The sequence below is a fragment of the Bombina bombina genome, chromosome 8 (assembly GCF_027579735.1).
Source record: "Bombina bombina isolate aBomBom1 chromosome 8, aBomBom1.pri, whole genome shotgun sequence".
Taxonomy (NCBI): domain Eukaryota; kingdom Metazoa; phylum Chordata; class Amphibia; order Anura; family Bombinatoridae; genus Bombina; species Bombina bombina.
Genome location: NC_069506.1, coordinates 18175363 through 18200992, shown reverse-complemented (window position 1 = coordinate 18200992; position 25630 = coordinate 18175363). Strand labels below are relative to the sequence as shown.

The 25630-nt window shown below is 40.3% G+C and overlaps 1 protein-coding gene across 1 annotated transcript in view; it reads left to right on the top strand.

The window, feature by feature from the left end:
* The window catches only part of NPHS1 (NPHS1 adhesion molecule, nephrin), a 92042-nt gene extending 67764 nt beyond the window's left edge, over positions 1 to 24278 (top strand). The window contains exons 22-29 of the mRNA XM_053690904.1: positions 9571 to 9752; positions 10702 to 10761; positions 11410 to 11532; positions 16673 to 16694; positions 18297 to 18408; positions 22054 to 22162; positions 23834 to 23940; positions 24031 to 24278. Coding sequence (XP_053546879.1) covers positions 9571 to 9752; positions 10702 to 10761; positions 11410 to 11532; positions 16673 to 16694; positions 18297 to 18408; positions 22054 to 22162; positions 23834 to 23940; positions 24031 to 24156 — 841 coding nt within the window. The 3' untranslated portion in view covers positions 24157 to 24278. The remainder of the gene's footprint in view (positions 1 to 9570; positions 9753 to 10701; positions 10762 to 11409; positions 11533 to 16672; positions 16695 to 18296; positions 18409 to 22053; positions 22163 to 23833; positions 23941 to 24030) is intronic.
* Positions 24279 to 25630: the final 1352 nt, after the last annotated feature.

The window sequence follows — 25630 nt, the reverse complement described above, 5'->3', positions numbered from 1 at the left end:
AGATAACAAATGCCTTTCAGGTACCGTGGGGGCTGTTCTGTATTGTTTGTACCGTGTAGATAACAAATGCCTTTCAGGTACCGGGGGGCTGTTCTGTATTGTTTGTACCGTGTAGATAACAAATGCCTTTCAGGTACCGCGGGGGCTGTTCTGTATTGTTTGTACCGTGTAGATAACAAATGCCTTTCAGGTACCGGGGGGCTGTTCTGTATTGTTTGTACCGTGTAGATAACAAATGCCTTTCAGGTACCGCGGGGGCTGTTCTGTATTGTTTGTACCATGTAGATAACAAATGCCTTTCAGGTACTGCTGGGGCTGTTCTATATTGTTTGTACCATGTAGATAACAAATGCCTTTCAGGTACCGCAGGGGATGTTCTGTATTGTTTGTACTGTGTAGATAATAAATGCATTTCAGGTACCGCGGGGGCTGTTCTGTATTGTTTGTACCGTGTAGATAACAAATGCCTTTCAGGTACCGCGGGGGCTGTTCTGTATTGTTTGTACCGTGTAGATAACAAATGCCTTTCAGGTACTGCTGGGGCTGTTCTGTATTGTTTGTACCGTGTAGATAACAAATGCCTTTCAGGTACTACTGGGGCTGATCTGTATTGTTTGTACCGTGTAGATAACAAATGCCTTTCAGGTACCGTGGGGACTGTTCTGTATTGTTTGTACCGTGTAGATAACAAATGCCTTTCAGGTACTACTGGGGCTGATCTGTATTGTTTGTACCGTGTAGATAACAAATGCCTTTCAGGTACCGTGGGGACTGATCTGTATTGTTTGTACCGTGTAGATAACAAATGCCTTTCAGGTACCGCGGGGGCTGTTCTGTATTGTTTGTACCGTGTAGATAACAAATGCCTTTCAGGTACCGGGGGCTGTTCTGTATTGTTTGTACTGTGTAGATAACAAATGCCTTTCAGGTACCGGGGGCTGTTCTGTATTGTTTGTACCGTGTAGATAACAAATGCCTTTCAGGTACTGCTGGGGCTGTTCTGTATTGTTTGTACCATGTAGATAACAAATGCCTTTCAGGTACCGGGGGGCTGTTCTGTATTGTTTGTACCGTGTAGATAACAAATGCCTTTCAGGTACTGCTGGGGCTGTTCTGTATTGTTTGTACCGTGTAGATAACAAATGCCTTTCAGGTACCGGGGGGCTGATCTGTATTGTTTGTACCGTGTAGATAACAAATGCCTTTCAGGTACTACTGGGGCTGTTCTGTATTGTTTGTACTGTGTAGATAACAAATGCCTTTCAGGTACTGCTGGGGCTGTTCTGTATTGTTTGTACCGTGTAGATAACAAATGCCTTTCAGGTACCGCGGGGGCTGTTCTGTATTGTTTGTACCGTGTAGATAACAAATGCCTTTCAGGTACTACTGGGGCTGATCTGTATTGTTTGTACCGTGTAGATAACAAATGCCTTTCAGGTACTACTGGGGCTGATCTGTATTGTTTGTACCGTGTAGATAACAAATGCCTTTCAGGTACCGGGGGGCTGTTCTGTATTGTTTGTACCATGTAGATAACAAATGCCTTTCAGGTACTACTGGGGCTGTTCTGTATTGTTTGTACAGTGTAGATAACAAATGCCTTTCAGGTACTGCTGGGACTGTTCTGTATTGTTTGTACCGTGTAGATAACAAATGCCTTTCAGGTACCGGGGGGCTGTTCTGTATTGTTTGTACCATGTAGATAACAAATGCCTTTCAGGTACTACTGGGGCTGTTCTGTATTGTTTGTACCGTGTAGATAACAAATGCCTTTCAGGTACTACTGGGGCTGATCTGTATTGTTTGTACCGTGTAGATAACAAATGCCTTTCAGGTACCGGGGGGCTGTTCTGTATTGTTTGTACTGTGTAGATAACAAATGCCTTTCAGGTACTACTGGGGCTGTTCTGTATTGTTTGTACCGTGTAGATAACAAATGCCTTTCAGGTACCGCGGGGACTGTTCTGTATTGTTTGTACCGTGTAGATAACAAATGCCTTTCAGGTACCGCAGGGACTGTTCTGTATTGTTTGTACCGTGTAGATAACAAATGCCTATCAGGTACCGCGGGGGCTGTTCTGTATTGTTTGTGCCGTGTAGATAACAAATGCCTTTCAGGTACTGCTGGGGCTGTTCTGTATTGTTTGTACCGTGTAGATAACAAATGCCTTTCAGGTACCGCGGGGGCTGTTCTGTATTGTTTGTACTGTGTAGATAACAAATGCCTTTCAGGTACCGCGGGGGCTGTTCTGTATTGTTTGTACCGTGTAGATAACAAATGCCTTTCAGGTACCGCGGGGGCTGTTCTGTATTGTTTGTACTGTGTAGATAACAAATGCCTTTCAGGTACCGCGGGGGCTGTTCTGTATTGTTTGTACCGTGTAGATAACAAATGCCTTTCAGGTACCGCGGGGGCTGTTCTGTATTGTTTGTGCCGTGTAGATAACAAATGCCTTTCAGGTACTGCTGGGGCTGTTCTGTATTGTTTGTACCGTGTAGATAACAAATGCCTTTCAGGTACCGCGGGGGCTGTTCTGTATGGTTTGTACCGTGTAGATAACAAATGCCTTTCAGGTACCGCAGGGACTGTTCTGTATTGTTTGTACCGTGTAGATAACAAATGCCTTTCAGGTACCGCAGGGACTGTTCTGTATTGTTTGTACCATGTAGATAACAAATGCCTTTCAGGTACCGCAGGGACTGTTCTGTATTGTTTGTACCGTGTAGATAACAAATGCCTTTCAGGTACCGCGGGGGCTGTTCTGTATTGTTTGTACCGTGTCGATAACAAATGCCTTTCAGGTACCGCGGGGGCTGTTCTGTATTGTTTGTACCGTGTAGATAACAAATGCCTTTCAGGTACCTCTAGGGCTGTTCTGTATTGTTTGTACCGTGTAGATAACAAATGCCTTTCAGGTACTACTGGGGCTGTTCTGTATTGTTTGTACCGTGTAGATAACAAATGCCTTTCAGGTACTGCTGGGGCTGTTCTGTATTGTTTGTACCGTGTAGATAACAAATGCCTTTCAGGTACCGCAGGGACTGTTCTGTATTGTTTGTACCGTGTAGATAACAAATGCCTTTCAGGTACCGCGGGGGCTGTTCTGTATTGTTTGTACCGTGTAGATAACAAATGCCTTTCAGGTACCGCGGGGGCTGTTCTGTATTGTTTGTACCATGTAGATAACAAATGCCTTTCAGGTACCGCTGGGTCTGTTCTGTATTGTTTGTACCGTGTAGATAACAAATGCCTTTCAGGTACCGCGGGGGCTGTTCTGTATTGTTTGTACCGTGTAGATAACAAATGCCTTTCAGGTACCGCGGGGGCTGTTCTGTATTGTTTGTACCGTGTAGATAACAAATGCCTTTCAGGTACCGCGGGGGCTGTTCTGTATTGTTTGTACCGTGTAGATAACAAATGCCTTTCAGGTACTACTGGGGCTGATCTGTATTGTTTGTACTGTGTAGATAACAAATGCCTTTCAGGTACCGCGGGGGCTGTTCTGTATGGTTTGTACCGTGTAGATAACAAATGCCTTTCAGGTACCGCGGGGGCTGTTCTGTATTGTTTGTACCGTGTAGATAACAAATGCCTTTCAGGTACCGCGGGGGCTGTTCTGTATTGTTTGTACCGTGCAGATAACAAATGCCTTTCAGGTACCGGGGGGCTGTTCTGTATTGTTTGTACCGTGTAGATAACAAATGCCTTTCAGGTACCGGGGGGCTGTTCTGTATTGTTTGTACCATGTAGATAACAAATGCCTTTCAGGTACCGCGGGGGCTGTTCTGTATTGTTTGTACCGTGTAGATAACAAATGCCTTTCAGGTACTACTGGGGCTGATCTGTATTGTTTGTACCGTGTAGATAACAAATGCTTTTCAGGTACTACTGGGGCTGATCTGTATTGTTTGTACCGTGTAGATAACAAATGCCTTTCAGGTACTACTGGGGCTGATCTGTATTGTTTGTACCGTGTAGATAACAAATGCCTTTCAGGTACCGTGGGGACTGTTCTGTATTGTTTGTACCGTGTAGATAACAAATGCCTTTCAGGTACCGTGGGGACTGTTCTGTATTGTTTGTACTGTGTAGATAACAAATGCCTTTCAGGTACCGCGGGGGCTGTTCTGTATTGTTTGTACCGTGTAGATAACAAATGCCTTTCAGGTACCGGGGGGCTGTTCTGTATTGTTTGTACCGTGTAGATAACAAATGCCTTTCAGGTACCGCGGGGGCTGTTCTGTATTGTTTGTACCGTGTAGATAACAAATGCCTTTCAGGTACCGGGGGGCTGTTCTGTATTGTTTGTACCGTGTAGATAACAAATGCCTTTCAGGTACCGCGGGGGCTGTTCTGTATTGTTTGTACCATGTAGATAACAAATGCCTTTCAGGTACTGCTGGGGCTGTTCTATATTGTTTGTACCATGTAGATAACAAATGCCTTTCAGGTACCGCAGGGGATGTTCTGTATTGTTTGTACTGTGTAGATAATAAATGCATTTCAGGTACCGCGGGGGCTGTTCTGTATTGTTTGTACCGTGTAGATAACAAATGCCTTTCAGGTACCGCGGGGGCTGTTCTGTATTGTTTGTACCGTGTAGATAACAAATGCCTTTCAGGTACTGCTGGGGCTGTTCTGTATTGTTTGTACCGTGTAGATAACAAATGCCTTTCAGGTACTACTGGGGCTGATCTGTATTGTTTGTACCGTGTAGATAACAAATGCCTTTCAGGTACCGTGGGGACTGATCTGTATTGTTTGTACCGTGTAGATAACAAATGCCTTTCAGGTACCGCGGGGGCTGTTCTGTATTGTTTGTACCGTGTAGATAACAAATGCCTTTCAGGTACCGCGGGGGCTGTTCTGTATTGTTTGTACCGTGTAGATAACAAATGCCTTTCAGGTACCGCGGGGGCTGTTCTGTATTGTTTGTGCCGTGTAGTTAACAAATGCCTTTCAGGTACTGCAGGGACTGTTCTGTATTGTTTGTACCGTGTAGATAACAAATGCCTTTCAGGTACCGCGGGGGCTGTTCTGTATTGTTTGTACCATGTAGATAACAAAGGCCTTTCAGGTACCGCGGGGGCTGTTCTGTATTGTTTGTACCGTGTAGATAACAAATGCCTTTCAGGTACCGGGGGGCTGTTCTGTATTGTTTGTACCGTGTAGATAACAAATGCCTTTCAGGTACTGCTGGGGCTGTTCTGTATTGTTTGTACCATGTAGATAACAAATGCCTTTCAGGTACCGGGGGGCTGTTCTGTATTGTTTGTACCATGTAGATAACAAATGCCTTTCAGGTACCGCGGGGGCTGTTCTGTATTGTTTGTACTGTGTAGATAACAAATGCCTTTCAGGTACCGCGGGGGCTGTTCTGTATGGTTTGTACCGTGTAGATAACAAATGCCTTTCAGGTACTGCTGGGGCTGTTCTGTATTGTTTGTACCGTGTAGATAACAAATGCCTTTCAGGTACCGGGGGGACTGTTCTGTATTGTTTGTACCGTGTAGATAACAAATGCCTTTCAGGTACCGCGGGGGCTGTTCTGTATTGTTTGTACCGTGTAGATAACAAATGCCTTTCAGGTACCGCGGGGGCTGTTCTGTATTGTTTGTACCGTGTAGATAACAAATGCCTTTCAGGTACCGCAGGGACTGTTCTGTATTGTTTGTGCCGTGTAGATAACAAATGCCTTTCAGGTACCGCGGGGGCTGTTCTGTATTGTTTGTACCGTGTAGATAACAAATGCCTTTCAGGTACCGCAGGGGATGTTCTATATTGTTTGTACCATGTAGATAACAAATGCCTTTCAGGTACCGGGGGGCTGTTCTGTATTGTTTGTACCATGTAGATAACAAATGCCTTTCAGGTACCGGGGGGCTGTTCTGTATTGTTTGTACCGTGTAGATAACAAATGCCTTTCAGGTACCGGGGGGCTGTTCTGTATTGTTTGTACCGTGTAGATAACAAATGCCTTTCAGGTACCGCGGGGGCTGTTCTGTATTGTTTGTACCGTGTAGATAACAAATGCCTTTCAGGTACCGCGGGGGCTGTTCTGTATTGTTTGTACCGTGTAGATAACAAATGCCTTTCAGGTACCGCGGGGGCTGTTCTGTATTGTTTGTACCGTGCAGATAACAAATGCCTTTCAGGTACCGGGGGGGCTGTTCTGTATTGTTTGTACCGTGTAGATAACAAATGCCTTTCAGGTACCGGGGGGCTGTTCTGTATTGTTTGTACCATGTAGATAACAAATGCCTTTCAGGTACCGCGGGGGCTGTTCTGTATTGTTTGTACCGTGTAGATAACAAATGCCTTTCAGGTACTACTGGGGCTGATCTGTATTGTTTGTACCGTGTAGATAACAAATGCCTTTCAGGTACTACTGGGGCTGATCTGTATTGTTTGTACCGTGTAGATAACAAATGCCTTTCAGGTACTACTGGGGCTGTTCTGTATTGTTTGTACCGTGTAGATAACAAATGCCTTTCAGGTACTGCTGGGGCTGATCTGTATTGTTTGTACCGTGTAGATAACAAATGCCTTTCAGGTACTACTGGGGCTGATCTGTATTGTTTGTACCGTGTAGATAACAAATGCCTTTCAGGTACTGCTGGGGCTGATCTGTATTGTTTGTACCGTGTAGATAACAAATGCCTTTCAGGTACTACTGGGGCTGATCTGTATTGTTTGTACCGTGTAGATAACAAATGCCTTTCAGGTACCGTGGAGACTGTTCTGTATTGTTTGTACCGTGTAGATAACAAATGCCTTTCAGGTACCGTGGGGACTGTTCTGTATTGTTTGTACTGTGTAGATAACAAATGCCTTTCAGGTACCGTGGGGGCTGTTCTGTATTGTTTGTACCGTGTAGATAACAAATGCCTTTAAGGTACCGGGGGGCTGTTCTGTATTGTTTGTACCGTGTAGATAACAAATGCCTTTCAGGTACCGCGGGGGCTGTTCTGTATTGTTTGTACCGTGTAGATAACAAATGCCTTTCAGGTACCGGGGGGCTGTTCTGTATTGTTTGTACCGTGTAGATAACAAATGCCTTTCAGGTACCGCGGGGGCTGTTCTGTATTGTTTGTACCATGTAGATAACAAATGCCTTTCAGGTACTGCTGGGGCTGTTCTATATTGTTTGTACCATGTAGATAACAAATGCCTTTCAGGTACCGCAGGGGATGTTCTGTATTGTTTGTACTGTGTAGATAATAAATGCATTTCAGGTACCGCGGGGGCTGTTCTGTATTGTTTGTACCGTGTAGATAACAAATGCCTTTCAGGTACCGCGGGGGCTGTTCTGTATTGTTTGTACCGTGTAGATAACAAATGCCTTTCAGGTACTGCTGGGGCTGTTCTGTATTGTTTGTACCGTGTAGATAACAAATGCCTTTCAGGTACTACTGGGGCTGATCTGTATTGTTTGTACCGTGTAGATAACAAATGCCTTTCAGGTACCGTGGGGACTGTTCTGTATTGTTTGTACCGTGTAGATAACAAATGCCTTTCAGGTACTACTGGGGCTGATCTGTATTGTTTGTACCGTGTAGATAACAAATGCCTTTCAGGTACCGTGGGGACTGATCTGTATTGTTTGTACCGTGTAGATAACAAATGCCTTTCAGGTACCGCGGGGGCTGTTCTGTATTGTTTGTACCGTGTAGATAACAAATGCCTTTCAGGTACCGCGGGGGCTGTTCTGTATTGTTTGTACCGTGTAGATAACAAATGCCTTTCAAGTACCGCGGGGGCTGTTCTGTATTGTTTGTGCCGTGTAGATAACAAATGCCTTTCAGGTACTGCAGGGACTGTTCTGTATTGTTTGTACCGTGTAGATAACAAATGCCTTTCAGGTACCGCGGGGGCTGTTCTGTATTGTTTGTACCGTGTAGATAACAAATGCCTTTCAGGTACCGCGGGGGCTGTTCTGTATTGTTTGTACCGTGTAGATAACAAATGCCTTTCAGGTACCGGGGGGCTGTTCTGTATTGTTTGTACCGTGTAGATAACAAATGCCTTTCAGGTACTGCTGGGGCTGTTCTGTATTGTTTGTACCATGTAGATAACAAATGCCTTTCAGGTACCGGGGGGCTGTTCTGTATTGTTTGTACCATGTAGATAACAAATGCCTTTCAGGTACCGCGGGGGCTGTTCTGTATTGTTTGTACTGTGTAGATAACAAATGCCTTTCAGGTACCGCGGGGGCTGTTCTGTATGGTTTGTACCGTGTAGATAACAAATGCCTTTCAGGTACCGCAGGGACTGTTCTGTATTGTTTGTGCCGTGCAGATAACAAATGCCTTTCAGGTACCGCGGGGGCTGTTCTGTATTGTTTGTACCGTGTAGATAACAAATGCCTTTCAGGTACCGCAGGGGATGTTCTATATTGTTTGTACCATGTAGATAACAAATGCCTTTCAGGTACCGGGGGGCTGTTCTGTATTGTTTGTACCATGTAGATAACAAATGCCTTTCAGGTACCGGGGGGCTGTTCTGTATTGTTTGTACCGTGTAGATAACAAATGCCTTTCAGGTACTGGGGGGCTGTTCTGTATTGTTTGTACCGTGTAGATAACAAATGCCTTTCAGGTACCGCGGGGGCTGTTCTGTATTGTTTGTACCGTGTAGATAACAAATGCCTTTCAGGTACCGCGGGGGGCTGTTCTGTATTGTTTGTACCGTGTAGATAACAAATGCCTTTCAGGTACCGCGGGGGCTGTTCTGTATTGTTTGTACCGTGTAGATAACAAATGCCTTTCAGGTACCGCGGGGGCTGTTCTGTATTGTTTGTACCGTGTAGATAACAAATGCCTTTCAGGTACTGCTGGGGCTGTTCTGTATGGTTTGTACCGTGTAGATAACAAATACCTTTCAGGTACCGCAGGGGATGTTCTGTATTGTTTGTGCCGTGTAGATAATAAATGCATTTCAGGTACCGCGGGGGCTGTTCTGTATTGTTTGTGCAGTATATATAACAAATGCCTTTCAGGTACCGCAGGGGCTGTTCTGTATTGTTTGTGCAGTATATATAACAAATGCCTTTCAGGTACCGCAGGGGCTGTTCTGTATTGTTTGTGCAGTATAGATAATAAATGCATTTCAGGTACCGCAGGGGCTGTTCTGTATGGTTTGTGCCGTGTAGATAACAAATGCCTTTCAGGTACTGCAGGGGGCTGTTCTGTATTGTTTGTACCGTGTAGATAACAAATGCCTTTCAGGTACCGCGGGGGCTGTTCTGTATTGTTTGTACCGTGTAGATAATAAATGCATTTCAGGTACCGCGGGGGCTGTTCTGTATTGTTTGTGCGGTGTAGATAATAAATGCATTTCAGGTACCGCGGGGGCTGTTCTGTATTGTTTGTGCCGTGTAGATAATAAATGCATTTCAGGTACCGCGGGGGCTGTTCTGTATTGTTTGTGCCGTGTAGATAATAAATGCATTTCAGGTACCGCGGGGGCTGTTCTGTATTGTTTGTGCAGTATATATAACAAATACCTTTCAGGTACCGCAGGGGATGTTCTGTATTGTTTGTGCCGTGTAGATAATAAATGCATTTCAGGTACCGCTGGGAAGACTCTGGAAGTTTCATGTATGTGGACGTGTTCCCGCCAGATGCCACAGTGTTTACCATCACAGGACTAAAACCTGGCACTATGTACAACTTCTCGGTGAACGCCATCAACATTCTGGGAGACAGTGACTACGCTGATAAAGGAGCAGTGCTTAGTATCACTACACAAGGTTACGTACCAACGCATGGCATATTCTTCCTCTTTTGTAATGTCATCTTTCTGACTCATATTATTTAGAATTTATTTTCATTGAACATTGAAGCCTGTAATGATTTTCTTCACAGTTTTTTCTTTTCCAAATGTGATAAATATTTCAATGTAAACATTTTGAAATGGTCGGCAGCATCTAAGCAATATCACTTCTACTTTGCTGCACACTCTGCTAAAGGAAAACATTCAACACTCATTCTAAAGGGTTTGGTGAGCCAAGAGGCATCATCACTCATTATATAGCAGGTTGTTGAGCAGAGATAATTAATCACCTGTTCTGAAGGTGGGTGCTATAATGAGTGGAGTCTCATGCCACACTCATTCTGAAAGGTTGGTGGTGAACTAGAACTTAGGGCACACCCATTATGAAAGAATTTTGTGGGCAGGGAGACTTCCCCATCTATTATAGTGCAGAGTGTTGAGCAGAGATGCACACGCGCCCTTTCTAAAGGAATAAGTGAGTGTGCATCTCTGCACAGAATGGCAAGCTTTTCTTATCTGGCTGGAATGTTATGACCAGGGAGCCATGCCCGCTCATTCTGAGGAAAGATGGGACCTGCTGGGCTCATTCTTATGGATGGTTATGGGTTGGGAGGTATTCCAAACCCATTCTTAAGAATGGTTGTGGGAAGGGTTAAAAAAACAAAACAATGAGACTGACCACAACAAATTTAGTGGAAGGTGGGCAGGCCGCTATACCATACTTCTGTTTATGCCACACATTAATACATGATTATTAGGTAGTAGATGAACTTTGTCTTATTTTGTTTCCAGAACAAAAATATTTCAAACTAATGATAAAACACTGTATTAATGGCATAAATGATATATGAGATTTTACAGAGATTAGATGCAATTAGTGAAATGTGTGGAGAAAGCAAATGATATGTGATATTATCTTCTTACAGAAAAAGATATGCTTGAGCCTCCCAAATCTCCAGAGGAGCAACCAGAGGTACCAAAAGCAGGTGAGAAATTGCAAGATGGTGGCCAAAGGGGTTCTAGGTTCAAATGCAAGGCAAATAGTTGATTGGACTATATGGTCAGTCGTTCATTTTGAGTTATACTACAGGAGGGTGAACCCTTCATAAAGTTAAAATAGAAAATAAAGTAAATAGGTGAGAGATAATGTTAATAGAAAAATGTACTAAAAATGGGCTAGATTATGAGTAGAGCGCTATCTATCGCTCCTGCTCTAGCGTTAACTCCGCTATAAGATACATCAGATACAGAGCGTATTACAAGTTAAAAGTAAAACGGTTTTGCAACCTTATTTGTAGCTTTGTTATACAATGTAGCAAATCACTGCTGCCATAGAGTTCTAAAGACACGTGCACACTCCTGAGCTCTTATGAGCCTACCTAGTTTTACTTTTCAATAAAAGATACCAAGAGAACAAAGCAAATTTGATAACAGAAGTAAATTGGAAAGTTTATTTAAAATTGCATGTTCTTTTTAACTTTTTACAGTATTGTGATGCATTCTGATCCAGGCATTTCAATGTTTTCATTTTTTTAAACATATGATAGGTATAAAAGTGGAACAAACTAAGATATAAATATGTAACTGGATTATATTTGTTGTAAAATAACATGACATTTTCTCTGCCTACCCAGAATCCTTTATGTGGCCTCCATTCATATTAGCAGCGGTGTGCGCAGGAGCGGCTGTGCTTCTCATATCCAATGCAGCATTTATTGGCTGCCTGGTGAAAAAATACAGGGACGGAAGAAAAGGGGGTAAATATTAAATATTGATATGGTATCTTTCTTTGTTTAAAATGATGGTAAACTGTCCCCTTTATAAAAACAGATCTAGAATGTTAGTGATATTTTAGATGGAGTTTTAATCATCAGTTTTAATGAAGATTCGCTATAACTAACTTTTTAATGTAGATGTGAAATTTAAGTACCCTGCGCTCCGGCCGCCCACTTCACTTTCTTTTGGTGAGCTAACAGTTCTCCAATCAGCGCTCTAGCCATATGGCACTTTGTTGTAGCTAGCGCTCCGATTAGAGAACATTTCAAAACGTTAGCTCACAAAAAAAAGGTTTTGAAGTGGGCGGCCGAAACGCAGGGTATTTGAATTTCATATCTACATTTAATAGTAAGTTATAGCATCTTCATTACAACTGATACATTAAACTCCATCTAAAATATCACTAACATTCCGGATCTGTTTATACAAAGGGGAAAGTTTGCCATCACTTAATTAATTGGTGTCTCTTTCAGCATTTAATATGGCATCTTGTCCCTTAGAATATATTCAATCTGACATCAGGCTTAAATTGACCTTATACCTTATAATTACAAGACATTTCTATTGTGTTGCTGTAGAATAACGTATTAGACGAGTCTTAACATGTTTAATACAAATTAACCTTCTTTTTGCAGCAGTTATTCTTAAGTAGTATTTGGAGTAGCCAATATTGGCTTTAGTCCACAGACAACAAGGCTAACCACAGTCATATTTGCAGTTGTTATCTGATAAAGACAATTAGGGACAGCTGTGTAGCAAGATTAGCCTTGAGAAATTAGCAAAGTAAATTTCAAATTTCCTAATCTATTCTCTAGATAAATATATTCAGTATGTTTTAATAAGGAATAACTGATCAGAAGTTTGAAATATTGTTATGTAAATATATAATACGTTAGAGTTTACCACTGAAATATATTATAATTAATATTGTAACCTAGGTTATAACTAAAACGTTGGAGGTACTGCTGAGATATTTTGTGAGTAATGACAAAAGGACTCTTCCACAATGGAAGAAATTTCTTCTTCTTAACCTGATATCTTCCAAAGTTATTAAGATAAACTTTATCATTAATTTCATATTCCTTTTTGGAAGTTTTGAGCTCATAATAGGTTATAGCAGCAGTTGCGACCTCCTCTATGTTCCTTTGAGCAAATGCAAAAGCATATTGCAGACGCTTTCTTAAGTTTTCCACATCTTGATGGGTATTAGCAGCATTTATTAAGTTCTGGTCTGATGTACAGTACAGTAAATGTTGAGGTAGAACCAATGTTCTACCAGTGATCAATTCAAAAGGTGATATCTTAGTAGCACTACTTGGAGTTGCTCTTAATGCCATTAGGACTAGAGTGTCCTTACCTGTTTCACTCACAATCTTTTTGAGTATTTTCACAATGGATTGGTTGTAATGCTCTACACCACCACTAGAGGCAGCTCTATATAAAATATGGAGCTTTCTTTTAACCCTTAGTATTTTCCACACATTAATTCGCTAGTAAAGTGAGTCCTCTGATTGGATTTGATTCGCTGGGGTAAACCAAATCTGGAAAACACGTGGTTGATGAGCAATGCTGCACATGTTTCAGCATTATTATTAGGTGCACTGATGCACTCTACCCATTTAGTGAACAGGCATGTCACTTTCAACATGTATCTGTTACCTCTTGATGACCTAGTTACTGGACCAATAAAATCGATTTGTATATCTGACTATGGCATTACCATCCCCCTTTTCTGCAATGGCGCTCGATGCGTTGGCGCAGTTGGTTGGAACTGTGGACAGATTAAACAACCTTGACAGTAGGTTTGAACATCCTTCAACAGCAATCTACCTAATAAAACTATTAACCCCTAATCCGCCATTAACCCACATCGCAATAAACCTAATAAAGTATATTAATCCCTAATCCGCCAAACCCCCACAACGCAATAATCTTAATAAATATATTAACCTCATAATCCTCCAAAACCCCACAAATGCAAATAACTAATTAAATTACTAAGCCCCCTAACCTAACACCCCCTAAATTAACCCCATTTATCTAAATTAAAAAAAATACTGTTACAATTAAAATAAAAAAGCTAACATTAAATAAAGGGACATAATAGTCATATGCTAAATCACCTGAAACTGATGCAGTATAACTGTAAAAAGCTGACAGGAAAATATCACCTGAGCATCTCTATGTAAAAAAGGAAGATATTTTACCTCACAATCTCCTCAGCTCAGCAGAGTAAGTGATGTGTAAAAAGTTATACTCATCTGCTGCTCAGCTGCAGGTAAAAAAATAAACAAAAGAAGAAATGAATAGAAGCCAATCAGCATTGCTGAGGTCATGAACTCTTTTACTGTGATCTCATGAGATTTGAATTAACTCTCATGAGATTTCATTGTAAACTTCCTTACACTGAATAGGGAAATAAGAGAAGTGTGCACGAAAGCTTGCTCCTTCCGCTGTCCCCTGTTGCTTAGAAGTCCTTTACAATGGGATGTGGCTACTGAGAAACTATTGAGGTAAAATAGATATTTTCTAGTCAGCATTTTACAGCTATACTGCATCACTTTCAAGTGTTTAAACATTTGGGTATTATGGCCCTTTGAAAAAAAAAAAATAATAATCTAAGATTACAAAAAATAAAAAAGTCTAACATTACAAAAAATAATAAACCAAATTATCAAAAATAAAAATTAAACCTAATCCCTATGAAAATAAAAAAGCCCCCAAAATAAAAACACCCCCTAATCTAATGCTAAACTACCAATAGCCCTTAAAAGGGCTTTTTGTAGGGAATTGCCCTAAGTTAAACAGCTCTTTTCCTTAAAAAAATACTAAGTCCCCTCTCTAACAGTAAGCCCCCCCACCCACCAAACCCCCCAAAATAAAAAACCTAACACTAAAAATTCCTAAACTACCCATTACCCCTAAAGGAGCATTTGTATGGGCATTGCCCTTAAAAGAGCATTCAGCTCTTTTACTGCCCTTAAAAGGGCATTCAGCTCTTTTAAGAGTGCCCAGAAATCCCTAATCTAAAAAAAAACAAACCCCCCAAAAATAAAAAAAAAGCCTAAATCTAACCCCCAAATAGGTACTCATCGTTCCTGAAGTCTGGCAGAGAAGGTCCTGTTCCAGGCGGTGAATTCTTCTTCCAAGCAGGGACCTCTTCCTTCGTAATCCAGGACCAAGTAGGCATGGAGCAGAGATGAGCAGGACCGCGACCACGGAGCCATGGAGCGTGGAGGATTCTCTTCTTACCATCGCCGCCGTACACTGAATAGTGAATTCAAGGTACGCGTTTAAAAATGGCGTCCCTTGCATTCCTATTGGCTGATTTGATTCTTCAAATTCAAATCAGCCAATAAGATGAGAGCTACTGAAATCCTATTGGTGGATATGAACTCATTTGAATTCAAGATACCCCATATTTAAAAGCGTACCTTGAATTCAATCCTTAGTGTGCGGGCGGTGATCGTACAAAGATCCACGCTCCATGGCTCCGCGGTCACCGGTCTTCAGTTCCGCTATCAACGGTCTTCAGTTCCGCAGTCACCGGTCTTCAGTTCCGCCCTCCGCTCTGCGCCGGCTTGTTCCTGGAAGAAAATAGAAGAGGTCGCCGCTTGGAAGAAGACTTCAGCGCCGGACTTCAGGAACTGTGAGTACCTATCTGGGGGTTAGACTTAGGCTTTTTTTATATTTTAATTTTTTTACATTAGGGTTTTAATGGGCCTCCGAAAAAGAGCTGAATGCCCTTTTATTTTATGCCCATTTTTAAATGCAAAAGAGCTGTTTAACTTAGGACAATGCCCAACAAAAAGCCCTTTTAAGAGCTATTGGTAGTTTAGCATTAGATTAGGGGGTGTTTTTATTTTGGGGTGCTTTTTTATTTTCATAGGGATTAGGTTTAATTTTTTTATTTTGAATAATTTTTTTATTTTTTGTAATCTTTGATTAATTTAATCTTAGTTTTTTTTTTTTAAGTAATGTTAGCTTTTTTACTTTAATTGTTTGTAACAGTATTTTTTAATTTAGGTAATTGGGGTTAATTTAGGGGGTGTTAGGTTAGGCGGTGTTAGGTTAGGGGGCTTAGTAATTTAATTAGTTATTTGCGTTGTGTGGGTTTGGCAGTTTAGGGGTTAATAGTTTTATTAGGATTATTGCGTTGTGTGGGTTTGGCGGATTAGGGGTTAATAGGTTAATTAAGTTTATTGTGTTGGTGGGGGATGGCGGTTTAGGGGTTAATTTTAATAGGTTCTTTGCGATATGGGTGAATGGTGGATTAGGAGCTAATAGTTTATTATGATATATTGCGTTGTGGGGTGATGGCAGTTTAGGGGTTAATAGGTTAATTAGATGTTTGTGATGTGGGGGTTGGCGGATTAGGGGTTAATATTGTTTATTAGTTTTTGTGGTGGGGGATTGCTGTTAAAGGTAGATATTGCGCATGTGTTAGGTGTTAGTTATTTTCAGGAAGTAGATAGATATTGCACGTGCGTTAGGTGTAAGTTAATATTTTCAGGCAGTTACGGGAGTTATGGTGCTCACATACACAGCGCAAGGCTTGCTGCACCTGCCTATGTGTGGCGTGGTGAAAATGGAGTAAACTTTCTCCATTTTTGCCGCGTAAGTCCTTACACTAAATATGTAATACCGATTTGTGACGCGGTTCTATGTTAGCTTATGGGAGTAAAAAATGTGGCCGCCGGGTGAAATATACGTGCCGCATTTATATGCGGTGCTGTATATGTGATACCAAAACCGCATAAAAAATGGTGTTGCCGGCTTTTGCAGGCAGCGCCGCATATGTAATCTTGCCCAATATGTGTTATTTATTGACCTTTCTGGATCTAGTTTTAGTATCAATGGTCTACTTCATAGTAGAATTTAGCTCCCTTAGCTTAAGGCGTATGCAGGTTAAACATGAGATGCAGCTATTCTGGAAGTTGTGGGATTTATACTATTTTACGCTTGAGCACCAACAAAACTCCAGATTTTTCATGGTTAAAATGTTAAAATATAAATATATTTGTTTTAAGTATCTTTTCTATATGTGCAACTTTACTCCTGGGAGGGTTTTGTGCTTCAGCTTTCTCATTTTAATCTATAATTTGTGTCTTTGTCACACAGATGCATTGAAGAAGGAGGACGGGTGAGTATAATAAAAGATCTTTTTCCTTTTGTTATCAAAACAGCAAAAATAAAAATAAAGGATAATTGTTGCTAACGTTGTAGCACAATCAGGTTTGTCAGCTAAGGTGCATATTTAAGAATAATAAGTTTGCTAGGAATTTATCTAAAGTCAACACATAGAGTCAGTAGGCATCAGAGGCCATATGTTGTTCTTTAGGGAGAAGGAGAGAAGTAAAATGTGAGGCCATTAGTAGATCAAATCCAGAGCTTGCTTCTTAGCATATTCTTGTTGTACGATTTGTGTGACCAGTAAAATTGCAGAGCTTTAGGACAGTGGTTGTCATTAATAGAGCTGACACAAACCTTAGAGTTAGTTTAATAGGTTAGTCTGGTCAGGCTGAGGATATGGGTAGGTTACAGAAAATAATGTTATCCTGAAGATAAGTCAAGGAACGTTACTAGATGGTCAACCAGGGATGCAGAGCAGTGATCAAGTCAGTGCTGCAGAGTAATGGAAGGCAAGAGAGAAAATAGACTATAGGGTGTGAAAAAACTGCTGACAACCTCCAAAAAAGTTTCTTTAGGGAACTTAAAATAAATAAATAAAACTTAAAAGGAAAAAAAATAAAAAATATATATCCCCGAAACATCACATTTTGTGAATAAAGAAACACTTTGTTTCGCTGTAAATCCATTGACTGCCACTTATTTTCTTATTTTGTTTGGAAAAATAGCTGATTTGGCACCCTGGTATAGTCATCTTTGCAGTAGGTGAGAGTGCACATTTGGAGACTATATATATATTTAGTAGCAAGAGGTCATTTATTAGAGCTCTTCAAAAATGTTGAACGTCAGTTTGAGTTATTTTTGGCTTTGTAATCAAATGATTCTAGTCTAATAGAAGAGATGAATATTTAATTAGTAAACAATATACTAGCAACATTTTTCTAAACACATGAAAAACAAAGCAAAACTATACAAAAAAGGCGTATCTCAGGCCATCATAGAAGCAAATTATATGTGATCAAAGCAAAAGTAAAACATTACAGCTAATTTGTTCATTACTGATGATAATGTTGGTGATGATAATCATGACTAATGTAACCCAAAATATATACAATATATGTCACACATAAATCTATAAAAAAACAAAATGGGGCCAAATTATCAAGCTCTAAAGACCGCTGCTCCACAACTTGTCCGCCTGTTCTGAGGCGGCGGACAGAAATTAACCCAATCAAATACAATCGGGTTGATTGACACCCCCTGCTAGCGGCCTTACATCACTGGCTGCTGTTCCTTGGATACTTTCCTGCTAGTGATGTAACAGTTATTTCATTGTATTTCTTACAGCTTTATTGAGGATCTCACATAAAGCATTTGACTTTACCTTTTGGGTTTGCAACAGATACGTATATATATTTTCCTTTTAAGATCTACTTCCAGATCTGAGCTACTAAAACTCATGTGTGGCACATCAGAATACAAATGGTTGCTTGGGTGTATTGTTTCTGCTACTAGAGTTACAACTTTCTGTATATACTGTACATACTGTATCTTATCAATCCCTGTCTGTCTCTTTGGTGTTTCTCTCACTGACAATATCTCTTGTATGTCTTAGTAAACCACAAGGGAATCTCTATGAATATGGTGATGGGGAGCTGATTAACACAGGAGCAAAGAAAACTCTCCTAATAGACAGTGGCTCTGAGACAAGCTCCAGTGTTTATCAGGTGAGAGATGCACATGGAAAGATCCCTTTGTCTAGCAACTGGTGTCAGAGGTGAGATCTATAGGATAACATGCCATAGTTAGGCATTAGAAAAACTCAAAAAGTTTAAAGATTAATACTTGCCAAACCTATATACTCCATCTATAAATATTTTTCAGTTGGGTAACATTTTACAACCTACTACAGTCAACTGTCCACTTCCCAACTAATGTGTATAACTGTTTGTTTGATAGCTAAATAGTACCAATTTGTACACAGCCTTCCAGTAACAGAGCCCTTTATATACAGTGGGGCAAAAAAGTATTTAGTCAGCCACCAATTGTGCAAGTTCTCACACTTAAGAAGATGAGAGAGGCCTGTAATTTTCATCATAGGTATACCTCAACTATGTGAGACAAAATGTGGAAACAAATCCAGACAATCACATTGTCTGATTTGGAAAGAATTTATTTGCATATTATGGTAGAAAATAAGTATTTGGTCGCCTACAAACAAGCAAGATTTCTGGCTCTTACAGACCTGTATCTTCTTCTTTAAGAGGCTCATCTGTCCTCCACTCATTACCTATATCAATGGCACCTGTTTGAATTTGTTATCAGTATAAAAGACACCTGTCCACAACCTCAAACAGTCACACTCCAAACTCCACTATGGTGAAGACCAAAGAGCTGTTGAAGGACACCAGAAACAAAATTGTAGACCTGCACCAGGCTGGGAAGACTGAATCTGCTATAGGCAAGCAGCTTGGTGTGAAGAAATCAACTGTGGGAGCAATAATTAGAAAATGGAAGACATACAAGACCACTGATAATCTCCCTCGATCTGGGGCTCCATGCAAGATCTCACCCTGTGGGGTCAAAATGATCACAAGAATGGTGAACAAACATCCCAGAACCACACGGGGGGACCTAGTGAATGACCTGCAGAGAGTTTGGACCAACATAACAAAGGGTACCATCAGTAACACACTACACCACCAGGGACTCAGATCCTGCAGTGACAGACGTGTCCCCCTGCTTAAGCCAGTACATGTCCAGGCCCATCTGAAGTATGCTAGAGAACATTTGGATGATCCAGAAGTGGATTGGGAGAATGTCATATAGTCAGAGGAAACCAAAGTAGAACTGTTTGGTAGAAACACAACTCGTCATGTTTGGAGGAGAGAGAATGCTGAGTTGCAACCAAAGAACACCATACCTACTGTGACGCATGGGGGTGGCAACATCATGCTTTGGGGCTGTTTCTCTGCAAAGGGAACAGGACGACTGATCCGTGTACATGAAAGAATGAATGGGGCCATGTATCGTGAGATTTTGAGTGCAAACCTCCTTCCATCAGCAAGGGCATTGAAGATGAAACGTGGCTGGGTCTTTCAGCATGACGATGATCCCAAACACACCGCCCGGGCAACGAAGGAGTGGCTTCGTAAGAAGCATTTCAAGGTCCTGGAGTGGCCTAGCCAGTCTCCAGATCTCAACCCCATAGAAAACCTTTGGAGGGAGTTGAAAGTCCGTGTTGCCCAGCGACAGCCCCAAAATATCACTGCTCTAGAGGAGATCTGCATGCAGGAATGGACCAACATACCAGCAACAGTGTGTGACAACCATGTGAAGACTTACAGAAAACGTTTGACCTCTGTCATTGCCAACAAAGGATATATAACAAAGTATTGAGATGAACTTTTGATATTGACCAAATACTTATTTTCCACCATAATTTGCAAATAAATTCTTTCCAATGTGATTGTCTGGATTTGTTTCCACATTTTGCCTCTCATAGTTGAGGTATACCTATGATGAAAATTACAGGCCTCTCTCATCTTCTTAAGTGGGAGAACTTGCACAATTGGTGGCTGACTAAATGCTTTTTTGCCCCACTGTATATATATAGCATTATTATCTTTGAAATTTGCTTATGCCTTAAAGAAAATTATGAAGACCGGCCATTTTGTCTGCAATGAAACAGACTAAACAATATGGAAGATGATTACCAAATAACTGCTTTTGTAAAGTGAAGAAGCTGACACTCTAGAGGCAGAGATCACTGACAATTCGAAGTACATTTTACAGAAGCATTAATAATCATACTTAAAGGGATATTCTAAGGCAAAACTGTGCTTGAATTAGCTATACAATACAGTCTTTACAGTACTTGCACTAGATAATTATAGGATAGATAACAAGTGGTGCATTAAATATTTGTTTTCCTCATGATAACATTGCTAAAATGAAACTTTTAACACTGGAGGGTTAGCGCTCGTATTAAAAGTTCAAATGAAAAAAGTTAGCGTGTGAGCAAAACCTTATGCACGCAAACTTCAGGACTTTGGATATCGCGACTGCAGTAATCTTCTTCCCATAGACTTCAATGGAGTGCACTTTAAAAAAAAAAAAAAAAGTAACACTTATCGCCTACGCACTAACCCGACACCACGTTAGACCTTCAGCGGTAAGCTCAAAGGTAGCTATGAATATTTCACATTCCAATGTTCTTCATGTAGAAGAAAATGTTCTTTTTTATTTTTAAGCATATATTTCTATATATATCTTATGATTTTTTCTAACATACTTATCTATACTTATATCTATATGAATGTATACAGATATAGATGTATACTGAGATATATATTTATTTTTTATTTTTTTAAAATACAAATAATATTTTCTGTTTAAAGAAGATTGGAATGTGAAATATTTACAGTAAAAACACAGTAAAACATAATTCAAAATGATTAAAAAAATTAATAAATATTAATATTCAAACACCTTGTCATATACTGTATACTTTTAACCCTTAGAAATATTTTTTTATTATTATTTATATGACTAATTTTATTCAAATAGTTTTTATATGAGAGTTAACACTTTATTTTTGGTGCAACTTTTTTTTACCCCTTACACTTTACGCTAGGACTTCCATCACACTAATCAGAGTAGAGCAAAGTTTACTTTCAACTTGTAATACGCATGCAAGTTTGAGCGGTTGCAATATTGCTTATCCAAACCGTCTTAATTTTAGTGCGCCACTTGTAATCTAGTCCTATGTGTTTAACCTTTTTGTGGGGGTTGAAAGCCTTGTAACGATGGCGCTGGGCATAGCTGGTCATCATTTGCACAAACACACCAATTACCAGCCATTTTCTGCTTGAAGCCTGGCTGCTCACAAACAAATCTTTACTTGTGTTTTTAACCCCAGATAAGAGGTTATCTAGAAAAGTTAATGTGAAAAATATTTACAATGTCCAGTTAGAGTAAAAATAATGTAAAAACAAAATCTGGCCCAGAAGTTCTAAAAATAAAAAGACTTTTGCAGATACATTTCTGAAAATTCCCATGGGTTTTAGAAACTTAGATAAACTATGTGAGATCTCTCCCCATCTTGGTTAATTAGCTCCATATGTTAGAACAGGAGATTTTGCAGAGGACAATATATATATTGGTGAACCTGGACCAGGGACCATTATGTTCTTTACATGGCTGGATAAGTTGTAGTTGAGGCTACCAGATAGAGATGCAAATAAAATAAAAAGTAAGTTGTTTTGAGGTATCAGATCCTGTACCTGTTATTCAGCTTATGATTACTGCACTCTAACCTATTATTTATTAAGCAATTTAGTCACATGTTACTTTGTACATCTCTTCTACAGGACAGCGCCTCGGAGTCTGACCTGCATTATTACCCAGCCAGAGATTACAGACCCTCCCTTTCTCCTCACTATGAGAGTGCTGAGGGCCCAGGGCTCCAGACCTGGTCAGGTAAGGAAGAAGTAGACCTTAATCACCTTCTGTACCAAAACAATATTTTCTTCATATACTGTATACTGTATAATGTATATTTCCTTTACCCTAAACCACAATGTTCAACACAGTTATTATTATTATTATTATTTTATTATTATTATTATCAGGTATTTGTAGAGCGCCAACAGATTCCGCAGCGCTATAAACATAGTTGGTATACAGGAAAACATTTATAGGGATCAAATGGGTACAGTGCCCTGCCGAGAGTTTCACTGTTGTAGTCGGCTCTTATGAAGGCGATCTACAAACAGCTGGGCTCATAGGCTTACATTCTAAGGGGTGCAAGGGGAAAGTGATGGAGTTAGGAAAGGTTAGTGTGTGTTGTATGCTTTCCTGAATAGTAGAGTCTTTAGGGAGCGTTTGAAGCTGTTAAAACTAGGGGAGAGTCTTATGGAGAGAGGCAGAGAGTTCCACAAGATGGGGGCCAGTCTGGAGAAGTCCTGTAAACGGGAATGTGAGGAAGTAACAAGAGAGGAGGAGAGTAGGAGATTGTGAGCAGAGTGAAGGGGACTGGAGGGAGAGTATCTGGAGACAAGGGGGCATATTTATCAAGGTTTGGCGGACCTGATCCGACAGTGCAGATCAGGTCCGCCAGACCTCGCTGAATACGGCGAGCAATACGCTCGCCGTATTCAGCATTGCACCAGCAGCTCACAAGAGCTGCTGGTGCAATGCCGCCCCCTGCAGACTCGCAGCCAATGGGCTGCCAGCAGGGGGGTGTCAATCAACCCAATCGTACTTGATCGGGTTGTATTGTGGCGATGTCTGTCCGAGCAGGCAGACAGGTTATGGAGCAGCAGTCTTTGTGACCGCTGCTTCATAACTGCTGTTTTTGGCGAGTCTGAAGACTCGCCAGAAACAGGGGCCATCAAGCTCCATACGAAGCTTGTTAAATAGAGCCCAAGGTCTGAAATATAGTGTAATCTACGTGTAATACAATGTCACATGTAAATAAGAAAATAAACTCCAAGTCAGAACTTGGGTAAAATCTTTGGGATTAGCTAACTATACTCTGGGCTAAAGCCCCTCAGCAGTTATCTATAATTGGCCTTAGAGCAGAGACCGAGATACAGAGTTCTTGGTCCCTACGCACAGAATACTTAGAGAACAAACTTCCACCTCACTTGTTCCCAATGATGTTGATACTGGCATATGGTTTAAATATGAACCCATCTTTCCTAAAATGGCAATAAATATCTAGAGCTACCTAACAGGTGACTATCCCAGCAAATATAAGATAGCAAAGATATGCAAGAAACGTGAAATACAGATACCTGCTATTCATGTCAGTATATTTTTTTATGCTTTGATATAACATATAGTTCTGTGTAACAATCCCATCGGGCATATACTGCTCCATACATTGGTAACATGGCATTTAGGTCAGAGGAGAGCAGGCCACATTTTGTCCTCAGAACTTAACCTTTATACGAGGTCATGATCCAGTCTACAGTGGTACCACTAGCAGAAATGTAATCATTGCAGTATTTTTAAAATGATACAACATAGTGGTTTTATCCGTATCTGTCAAGTACAACCATTTTTCTGCAGCCAATTATATTGTTAAAAACAAAACACATTTTTTCTTCTTTAATAATGGAGCTATGTTCCTCTTTCTTGTTGCAGAGGGTGGATTTGAGGAATGGTATGGCACGTCTGATGCGCATGAGTATGAGGAGGTAACAGGGGTTTACCCAGCTTCCTCTAGAGCCAACTGGCAACGTGGGGCGGTGGTGAGTCACATGACCTTTAACCTTTTATTCTATTTCTAAAATAAAATGTTCACAGCCAATCAGAATTATTTGCATATTCTACCTGAACAGGCCAATCAGAGCAGAGGGATGCAATGGATGGATTCTCATGACCCATATAGACTGTATGATGAGGCAGACATTGCCAAAACAGCTACATATGAGACGCCATACTCAGGACAGGGACACCTGGTGTGACAGATGAAAATGTCTCAGGAATTCTGCTCATTTTACAAAACATCAACACAATTCCTCTAATGTCCAATCAGTTCCAACCAGATGTGTAGAGTTCAATAGCAATAAAAATAACTATTAATATCTGTGTTTGGCTTTACAGTGGTTCTGTGTCTGTTTTATCAGCCTATGACGTTTTCTTTACAATACACAACTATCCTGTTTCACATCGGACATCATATCACTAATAACGTGGTTACAAAATCTAACCTAATATGGGAAAATGAAATAGACATTGTACTAAGAATTATTTTGCATTACACATGAAAAGAAAAGCAGATAATATTTTAAAATAGTTTGCAAAGGGTGTGAAAAGGTTACATTGAAGCTGTTTAAAGAGACAGTTAACACTTTAGGATTGTAATATAAAATGCTTAGTTAAACACAGTAAAATAACTTTGCAATAAACGTTAATTATTTATTTTACCCACCTTTCCTCTAATTGAAGTCTGAAAAATTTCCAATCCTGAAAAATGAAAGAGCACATGACAGACTTCACAACCCAAACTCTGCCACATATCATTAACTAATTTGCAGTTTGCTATCTTATAAATTCTGCTAAAGCCATATTTGTTTGGCTTCACAAGACTACACCTGTCACATATCTGTACCTATTTGGCTTTACAAGACTAAACCTGCCACATATCTGTCCTTATTTGGCTTCACAAAACTAAACCTGCCACATATCTGTCCCTATTTGGCTTCACAAGACTAAACCTGCCAAATATCTGTCCCTATTTGGCTTCAAAAGACTAAACCTGCAACATATCTGTCCCTATTTAGCTTCACAAGACTACACCTGCCACATATCTGTCCCTATTTAGCTTCACAAGACTACACCTGCCACATATCTGTCCCTATTTAGCTTCACAAGACTACACCTGCCACATATCTGGCCCTGTTTAGTTTCACAATAACTAAATCTGCCACATATCTGTCCCTCTTCAGCAGAAATGTTAAAGGGAAACTGAACCCAATTTTTTTCTTTCGTGATTCAGATAGAGCAGCAATTTTAAGCAACTTTCTAATTTACTCCTATTATTACATTTTCTTCATTCTCTTGGTATCTTTATTTGAAATGCAAGAATGTACGTTTAGATGCCGGCTATCTAAATAGCTTAAAAGCTTTATTTTTCAAATAAAGATAGCAAGAGAACAAAGAAAAATATATAATAAGAGTAAATTAGAAAATTGCTTAAAATTGCTGCTCTATCTGAATCACGAAAGAAAAAATTTGGGGTCAGTGTCCCTTTAAGATAAGAACTGCAAAACAAAGGAAGTTTTCTAGCGTCTAGCTGTGTCTGCTCAAGTAACAAGTCCTGTCTGGCACTAAATAAAGTAAGTGTTGGGTGAAGTTTGGACATTGAAAAACAATTTCAGCAAACATGGTGTTAATCATTTCTAATATAGTTCAGATTCTGCTGACATGTTCATCTTT